The following is a 9,599-nucleotide window of genomic DNA, read 5'->3' on the forward strand; positions in this document are numbered from 1 at the left end:
TCCCCAGACATCTGATGTAACAAGGCAGACCATCACCTTTTCCACATGTCCCTTCTTTCTCTCCAACTCTATTTTTCTCCTTAACACTTACCACTACTGAAATATAACACATTATATATATCTTCTTTATTGTCTGCCTCCCCTAGAGTGTAAACTCCATGAAGGCATTTTTTTTTTTTGTCATTTATATTCACTCCAGTGACCAAAACACTGGGTAATACATAGAATGTGCTCAATAAATAACTGCTGAATGAATTAATTAAAAACTCAGTTATGTGCATCCATTTTTTTTTTTGGTCTTTTCTAGGGTTGCACCCGGCGCATATGGAGGTTCCCAGGCTAGGGATCTAATTGGAGCTGTAGCTGCAGGCCTATGCCAGAGTCACAGCAATGCAGGATCCTAGCTGCCTCTATGACCTACATCACAGCTCATGGCAACAATGGATCCTTAATGCACTGAGCGAGGCCAGGAATCAACCCCGCAACCTCATGGTTCCTACAAACCCGCAACCTCATGGTTCCTAGTTGGTTTCATTAACCACTGAGCCACGACGGGGAACTCCACGGTTATATATTTCATACCACATTATTTCCGCTTTATGCAAAAAAGTCTTAGAAGGAGGAAGACAGAAACACATTTGTTCTGGTTTAATTAGACTAGTTTGGTACAGGTGAATGTCTCCCAAGATCAGCAGATCAGAACTCATTTACCTAATCCTCATTTATATCGGTTTCTTTGGTAGAAGCAGAACAAAGTCTTTAGAAAGCATCAGGATCTACCTTCAAGTAAGAGAAACTTAATGAGACTAGTAGCACAATTAGGAATAAGCACAGCTCAAGACATTAATGAGATCTATTTAAAGTTACAATTAGATTGGGAGGATTGTTTTCACAGCCAGGCAGGTTTTCCTGGAAGGCAGTTACTGTATATGTGAGTCCCTGTCAAAGATACTATAGAAGAAGTTTGGCCTTTTGTGGAATATGGACTGAGAGGACCTCTGAGGTCTTTTCTGCCTGCACGAATTAGAAATCCGTGACAGAGAACAGGAAGTTGCTGTGTGAGATGTGCAAGACCGGTCACTTGAGAAAGAATTCACCAGCCACATTTCATGTGTACAAGTTCTCAATCTCATGCACTCTCAGTGAGCTTGAGTAGGTGAGAAGGTTACTGTTGGTTGGTTGGTTGGTTGGCTTTGTGTTTCAATAAAAGCTAGCCAAGATTTTGAAAACTGAACCAAAATACATTTTATTATTACTACCTGGTCTCTGTCTAATCAATTTTCAGCTGTCCCTGATAGTGGTTGAAAGAAATATATACAATAAGCAAATTTCACTTTGACATTTTCGGTGATAAATTACTAAGAACGTTCCTCACTATTCCTTTAGTAAATCAGAAAACTGAGTATATGGGGTGTAATAAGTACTTGGGGACTTGATTTGAAGTTTTAAATCTATTAGCCCTCTTTGTCAGCAGACTATCGGGGAATAGAAATTGCTCTCTACTTCTTCTATTGCATGATATTTTTATTATGTCATAATTTAAGTTAACCTTGGGAAATACTAAATAATAAAACTTTGTAACTACAAATTCCTCACACAATTCTCATGTAAACTTTAGGATCATCTTAAGAGTTTATCACTCTATACTATTTATTGATTCTCCTATATATATGTGTATATATAGAGAGAATAATGCAAATATTTACAATGATAAAAACCGTATGAACTAGAGATTCTTATCATCATGACAAAAATCCTGAGCCCCAAAGATTTTAAGTAGTCACCTTTACACATTTTACTTAAAAAGATAAATTGGATTCAAATCCAGGTTGTTGCCTGCAAGGCTCAGGCTTTTAATTCTCAAACTGTCAGAGTTTTACAAATGAGCAGAGTGAGTCTGAGAGAAACCAAGTGATGTGCCCAAAGTAATACAGCTAAGACTTGGAAGAACCAGGAAAAAAGAGCCAGATATTTCTAAGACCAGAGTTCTTTCCACTCTTCAAGACTGATTTAAAAAAATATATATGACATTTACAACAGTATAGGAAACAGTAGCCCGAGTTGAAAGGTGATGGAATGGCTACATATTTAAAGAAACATGAAAGCCTAATTAATTAACTTTCTCAGTACCTGTCAGCAAAACTGTCAATAGCTAAGACATCTTTATTTCATAGACTCTAAGATATGAATTTTCCCAATGTGAATATTTACAGTTTATTTTTACACATACACATGTCAAATTAAATTCCATATGGTTAAAAACATAAAATTTTTTAAAGAACCAAAAAAGGTAGGAAAACGTGTGTACGTACTTAAAAAGAGAAGAGGTTTTCTTAAAGAACACTGAAGACCTTAGAAGATACATATGTATATCTCACACATATGACTACTTCAAGCTTCTATGTAGCAACTGATGTTCCATACCTTTATGATTTATGTATCATTCTGGAGAGATCAGAGTGCAGGAAGTATAACCAGCTTGTATTAATACAAAGAATGAAAGACAATGGTGTGTGTGCGTGTGTGTGTGTGTAGAACATGAGAATAAAACAAGGTCTTGTTCACTTGACTGGCTATTTCACAGAGTCACAAATCTCTTATGGCCTCACTGTTACCATTCTTTGCACACTCTTACCCAACTCCTATGCATCAGTTACAGTGATCTTTTTGACAAAAATGAATCATGACAGATCTCACTTTAGTAGTGTTTTTTGCCATTCAAATAAAATCCAAGCTCTTAACTGTGGGCAAGGTCCTACATGATCTGTCCCCTGTGGACTAACTTCATTCCATGTTTTCTCATTCTATGCTCTCCAGTTGCTGTTGATTTTTTAAAATTTTATTTTATTTTGGATTCTTTGTTTGTCATTTTAGGGCTGCTCCCGCAGCATATGGAGGTTCCCAGGTTAGGGGTGGAATCCGAGCTGTAGCCGCTGGCCTACACCACAGCCACAGCAAAGCCAGATCTGAGCCACATCTGCAATCTACACCGTAGCTCACAGCAACACCGGATCCTTAACTCACTGAGCCAGGCCAAGAATTGAACCTGTGTCGTCATGGATGCTAGTCAGATTCATTTCCTCTGAGCCACGATGGGAACTCCCAGTTGCTATTGATTTTCAATTGGTTTTTTGGGTGGATCTTCAGGCTGCGGCCTAGGCTGTGCCTTGTCTGGATGCTTTGTCACACTTTCTCCTACATGACCAGCTCCTGATCAGGCAGATCACAGCTACCACCTTATCTCCTCAGGGGCCTGTACCTGATCACTGTTTCTCAAATAGACTTCCTCTTTAATTTCCATATTAGCACCATCCTCGTCTTTTTGATAGCATTTATCACAGTTTAAATCATTGTGTTTGATCATGTGTTTTAATTCCCTTTTCTGTCTCTTTCACCAGACTCTATATTTCATGAATCCAGTGGTCATTCCTCTGTAGCTGAGTTTTATCTCCAGTTCCTACCTCAGTGCCTGGTATATAATAGTTACCTGGCAAATATTGGATGAATGAGTGAATACATAATGAATGAGTGAATATGTACGTCTAAAACTATTTTTATTTGGGATCTATATGTCTGGAGAAAAGAAGGTCATTTTATTCTGGAATGATACAGTAGAGAAAGAAGTTGTAAAGTGTTAGGAGCTTTGAATCTAAAATGGAATAGAAATATAAACTGTGAACTTCAATTTATACTTATTCTCAGGAAAGTAAAATTCTTTTTAACAGGAAACCATATGAAGGAAAATAACTCTTCCAAAAACCATTACTCTGAGGCTTAAATTCATTCACATTAATGAGTACCTAGTAAATCCTAAAATCTATCCTCCCTTCTCCCCTAGACAACCTATAGTCCATTCACCCAACTAATCTCAGCTGCCCCCCTCCCCAGTAACTGGAGTGTACCGTGTTGAATTTCTATGAGCCAATGGGCCTCTTAACAGAACCAAGGAAGAAATATTTTAGGATCAAAACTTGGGTCCTAGGAAACAGGGATTAATATAATATGAGTGAATGAGTTAGAGGTCATTGCTAAGACTTCAAGAACATTCTCTTTCTTAAAGGCATCATTAGTACGTGGGAAGAGGTTTATGTCAGCATTATCAGTTTTTAAATAATGACATCAATGTAATGACTTCAAAAATTACCAGGCTGATGCAGGGAACTATAGCAACAGCAGTAGCAGATAAAGGACAACATATGAAAAGGCACAGAATAATGTTAGAACCTGTGGAAGAATAATTTTTATAGTCATCAAAACTTTCTCCAACTATTATGATTGAGTTTGCATCTTGAACAAGGAACTCAGACTTGGAGTCCAAATTATTCTGCTGTGAAAGGTTACAGAGAAAAAGTATATACCACCATTGATACTGTTACTGGACATTCTTTCATTCATTCGTTCTTCCCAGCATTACTTACTGAATATCCACTCCTATGGTTTTCACTGTGATAGCCACTGGGATAATTTTAAGCAAAAATCATTCAATTCTCTCATGGAGGTTGATGGGACCAGAGGAAGAAAGAATTACTTTTGTGTACCTGTTTACAAACCACAGCTCAGAATAAAAACTAGCTTCATTTTTTTTTACACAGAGGACTGCTTTCTAAGTGTTTCTTTTGAAAAATAACTTTTTTTTTTTTGTCTTTTCTGGGACTGCTCCTGCGGCACATGGAGGCTCCCAGGCTAAGAGTCCAATCGGAGCCGCAGCCACCGGCCTACACCAGAGCCAGGGCAATGCGGGATCTGAGCCGCACCTGTGACCCACCCCACAGCTCACGGCAACACCAAATCCTTAACCCACTGAGCAAGGCCAGGGATCGAACCTGCAAACTCATGGTTCCCAGTCAGATTCGCTAACCACTGCGCCATGACGGGAACCCCGAAAAGTAACTTCTAAATGATGATCAAATAAGATATAAAGATTTTCACTTTTGGAAATAGAAACAGGCATTTATAGAAACCTTATTTGTTGACAAGATTAACTTTTACTCACAGAAAACTTCACATAATCCTAAGTAAAGGTGAAGTTCTCATCTAAAAACAAACACAGTGTAGAAAATACCCTGAGTTATCTGAAAAAAAAAATATAACCCGAATGATATTTGGAACAGGATTGGTAAAAACCTTTTCAAGTCTTCATGTGTATAAGTCCCTGACCCTGTTCTGAAGAGAGGACCAGCTCAACGTTTCTAACTTTGGAATTCCACTGGAAAAGGATCTTTGAGACACACCACAGAAAGCTTTGACTTTCTTCTACCAGTACAGTGAGTCAATTCAAAATCTTCTTTAAATCAATAGAAGGCATAATTTAATGGAAAACTCTATGTCAATGTTACAATTTAGAGAAGGCAGTAAACCAACCTCAACTTAGCAATTCCAACATGGGGGACAACATGGCAGAGACTATGAATGAAGAACTATGACCAGTACCTTTTGAATGCCTGCTTGGGACTCCAGAACGTTATTCTCTGATCCGTTACTTCGGTTGATCATCCGCCACATTTGGGAATACATGCTGTCCCTCTCGAAAGGATTCATGCCCTTCATGCGAACATGCTCATATACTGCAGAGTCCAGGACAGTGCCATATGGGATATCTGTTTGCTTGGAAAGGTCCTGGAGAGACCTTAATTATTGGGATAGAAGAGACACAAAAAAGAGAACTAAATATTTTCAAGAGGAACTAAGGTTAAAGGAAGCAAAAGGTAATATATGTAAATACAAATGTTAAATTGCTTTTCTCATTTTGTGGTTTCTTAATATTAAGATGCAATATAAAAGGGAATTGCTATAAGGGTATATGGCACTTACATGGATTATGAGAAGACGAAAATCGTTACTGAAGGAATGGTGGAAATTTCTAGTGATAGGGCAATGCTATTTTTATAAACATTCACTGTAAAATAAATCTAGCAATCCCATCAAAACAAAGACAAATGAAATTATATTGCTAGACAATCATATAATCACTTAGTTTTTTAAAAATCTCAATATATTATAAGCAAGCTTTAATCGTATGTTCTTTCAGGTGGTAAGGCTTAAATATTTTTATAAAATAATTAAATTTTGCATAAACAACATGTTTTGGGTAGGTTTATACTTAAAAATTAGTATTTGTAGACATTTCTCCAAGGAAGACATATAGACGGCCAACAAGCACATGAAAAAAATGCTCAACACCCCTGATTATTAGAGAAATGCAAATCAAACCTACTATGAGATACCACCTCACACCAGCCAGAATGGCCATCATTAATAAGTCCACAAATAACAAATGCTGGAGGTGGTGTGGAGGAAAGGGAACCCTCCTACACTGTTGGTGGGAATGTAAGCTGGTATAACCACTATGGAGAACAGTATGGAGGTATCTTAGAAAACTATACATAGAATACCATATGACCTAGCAATCCCACTCTTGGGCATATATCCGGACAAAACTTTCCTTAAAAAAGACACATGCACAACATGTTCACTGCAGCTCTATTCTCAATAGCCAAGACATGGAAACAACCCAAATGTCCATCAACAGATGGTTGGATTAGGAAGATGTGGTATATATACACAATGGAATACTACTTGGCCATAAAAAAGAACAAAATAATGCTATTTGCAGCAACATGGATGGAACTCGAGACTCTCATACTGAGTGAAGTAAGTCAGAAAGAGAAAGACAAATACCATAAGATATTGCTCATATTTGGAATCTAATATAGGGCACAAGTGAACCTTTCCACAAAAAAGAAAATCATGGACCTGGAGAATAGACTTGTGGTTGCCTGGGGGGAGGGGGAGGGAGTGGGAGGGATTGGGAACTTGGGGTCAACAGATACAAACTATTGCTCATGGAATGGATTTACAATGAGATCCTGCTGTGTAGCACTGAGAACTATGTCTAGATACTTACAACTCAGCATGACAATGGGACAAAAAATTACATATACATGTATGTGTACTGGGTTACCATGCTGTACAGTGGGAAAAAAAAGTGTGTTGGGGGAAATACCAATAAAAAATAAATTAAAAAAATTAGTGATTGTAATAGTCATTATTGAATGGCTACTACACACATGCTGGGCAACTGGCATACATTATCCTTATAGCAGTGCCTCCTTCTCAGAACTATTCGCCCATTTTATTTTATTTATTTACTTTTGGGACATGGTGTGCAGTGGCTTGATGTGGGATCTCAGTTCCCAGACCAGGGACTGAACCCTGGACATAGTGGTGAAAGCACCAATTCCTAAACACTAGACTACCAGAGGAACTCCCTTCACCTGTTTCATAGATAAGAAAACTTAAGTAGAAGGAATAAAGGACTAGCTCAGTGTGGCACAGTCTGTGAGAGATAGAGAAAGAATTCAAATGTAAATCTGATCAGCTCCAAAAACAATAGTATTTCTATTGAAAGAAGCTGACTCTTATTTCTGCATTTCTTTTGCTAGATTTGCTTTAAGTATGTGCGTGTGTGTGTGTGTGTGTGTGTGTGAGAGAGAGAGAGAGAGAGAGAGAGAGAGAGAGAGAGAGAGAGAGAGGGAGAGGGAGAGGGAGAGGGAGAAAGAGAGGCTTCCATTTGTATTCAAATAGAATAAATTTCATGCTTCTGGAAAGCTGAATATGTTTTCACCTTTCTTTTTTACAGAATCTTTAGTATTTCCAAATCAATCTTTGAGTTACAGATGGTCTCTGCTTGTCATGGGTTGTTTCTAAATTGGTGGTCAGTTTCCTTATATTTGAGTTTCTGAGCCACGCTATACTTTCAAACTTGGAGAACCAATTACCACTTCACTGGAACTCATTGAATTTGTGTAGGCGTCCAACTCTAATGACTGACATTTAAGAACAAATATGTGTCTTTGGCATACTGTTCAAAATTAGATGCTGGCACGTTTCAGACTCACTAACCTCTGAGAATGGGAGCAGATGCTTTGAAACACTATACCATATTTTGAACAAGAACAAATACTCACAGCCCTCCACAATCATGGACCATGAATCTCATGTTACATACACCTCTGACCTTTTGGTCTGTTTCTAGATGGAGTTTGCTAGTGATTTCCTAGGGGTCTTTGCAACTAACACTAGCATTGGGCAAAGGTAGAGGGACCACTCTTGCAGGCTACCAGTTTCTATCATGTGTAAAATTGTGTTGCAAGCAATCCATTATGGGCCATATTTGTTAGAGGAATATTTGTGCCAATTTCTAATGGTAACTTTCAGCAAAATTTAATTTGCATTTTATTGAGTTTTATGTTGTTGATGTGTATCATATACCCTATGGAAAGGAGTGATTCCATGATAATTCCTTTTTCTCTACACTTCTGCCTAAATGATGCATTTAAAAACTACCATTTGAAAGGAAGAATTTTCTGCAACATTCTACAGCTGTTGAGCCAATTCTACCATTTGTAAAAGATAAGCGACAGTATAAATAAATAACAGAGGGCAGAAGTAGGAGTGAAAGTGAGCTACAGGTAGCTAGGGTTCAACCCAATATCAGATTGACATTGGCATTTGTTCCTGGGCATATCATAATATTATCTTGGTCATAGTTGAGAATTTTGCTTCAAAGGGATCATTTCCTTCTTATTTACTACTGTTCTCAGTTGTAGGAGTAAAACTATACTGAAAACATTAATACGTTAACATATTTCTCACTGTTTAGCAATGCTCTAAACTGGTAACACTGGGGAAAGAAATGAAACATATCTATCCAAGTTATGATAGCAGGCCTCATTTGCTCAGTATCTATAAATACAAAGGCAAGGTTAGGTAGAGGTACAGAGCTTGAACTTTCTAGAAGCTGAAAGTGCATGGCTAGAGAAGGCCATGTTAAGATTCATCAGAAACACTCCCAGGATAGGAATGGCCACTTGCTCCTTAGTAATTTTGGCAATCAATCTCTCTCTCTCTCTCTCTTTTTCTTTTTTTTTTTTTTTAAGTTTTAAGGGCCACATCACAGCCACAACAATGCCAGATCTGAGCTGTGTCTGCAACCTACACCACAGCTCACAGCAATAGCAATGCTGGATCCTTAACCCACTGAGCAAGGCCAGGGATTGAACCTGAATCGTCATACATACTAGTCAAATTTGTTACTGCTGAGCCACAGTGGGAACTCCCTTGGCAATCAATCTTGATTACAACTTTCAGATTTCCATTTGGTGAGATCATAGTGTAGGGTGAAAAATATTTATGCCTATATATAACTGGTTTGTTCAAATAGTCATACTAGTAAAATACTGCTAAATAAATGAATATTCCTTCTCAGATTTCCATGAAAAGAAAATTGAAATCAAGTGTTGGGATCTTGAATGCAGTCAAGTTTCTATGCCATAGCATCACCTTAAATATTAGCTTTAAACCTGAATATAGAATATGGGCAGGATTTTAGCTACTGAAACTATTTTTCACATAAAAAATTTTAAAGCAACATCTTAACATGTTGCCTGTGTGAAGTTCTTGATGTCAAAAAAGGCAGTTTATTTTCAACATATTTCAAATTTAGTATAGCAGAGTATTTTGTAACTTAGAACAAAGGTATGTTCCCTCTAGCTTTGTTTCTGATATCAAGTTCAGCTTATAAATTTGCCTTGAGGTAT

General features: G+C 37.6%; 1 protein-coding gene across 1 annotated transcript in view; it reads right to left on the minus strand.

Annotated features, from left to right (window-relative positions):
- The window catches only part of GRID2 (glutamate ionotropic receptor delta type subunit 2), a 1,319,580-nt gene that overhangs the window by 214,934 nt on the left and 1,095,047 nt on the right, over positions 1-9,599 (minus strand). Inside the window, exon 13 of the mRNA XM_047798305.1 lies at positions 5,431-5,626. Coding sequence (XP_047654261.1) covers positions 5,431-5,626 — 196 coding nt within the window. The remainder of the gene's footprint in view (positions 1-5,430; positions 5,627-9,599) is intronic.

The sequence above is a fragment of the Phacochoerus africanus genome, chromosome 10, assembly GCF_016906955.1.
Source record: "Phacochoerus africanus isolate WHEZ1 chromosome 10, ROS_Pafr_v1, whole genome shotgun sequence".
Taxonomy (NCBI): domain Eukaryota; kingdom Metazoa; phylum Chordata; class Mammalia; order Artiodactyla; family Suidae; genus Phacochoerus; species Phacochoerus africanus.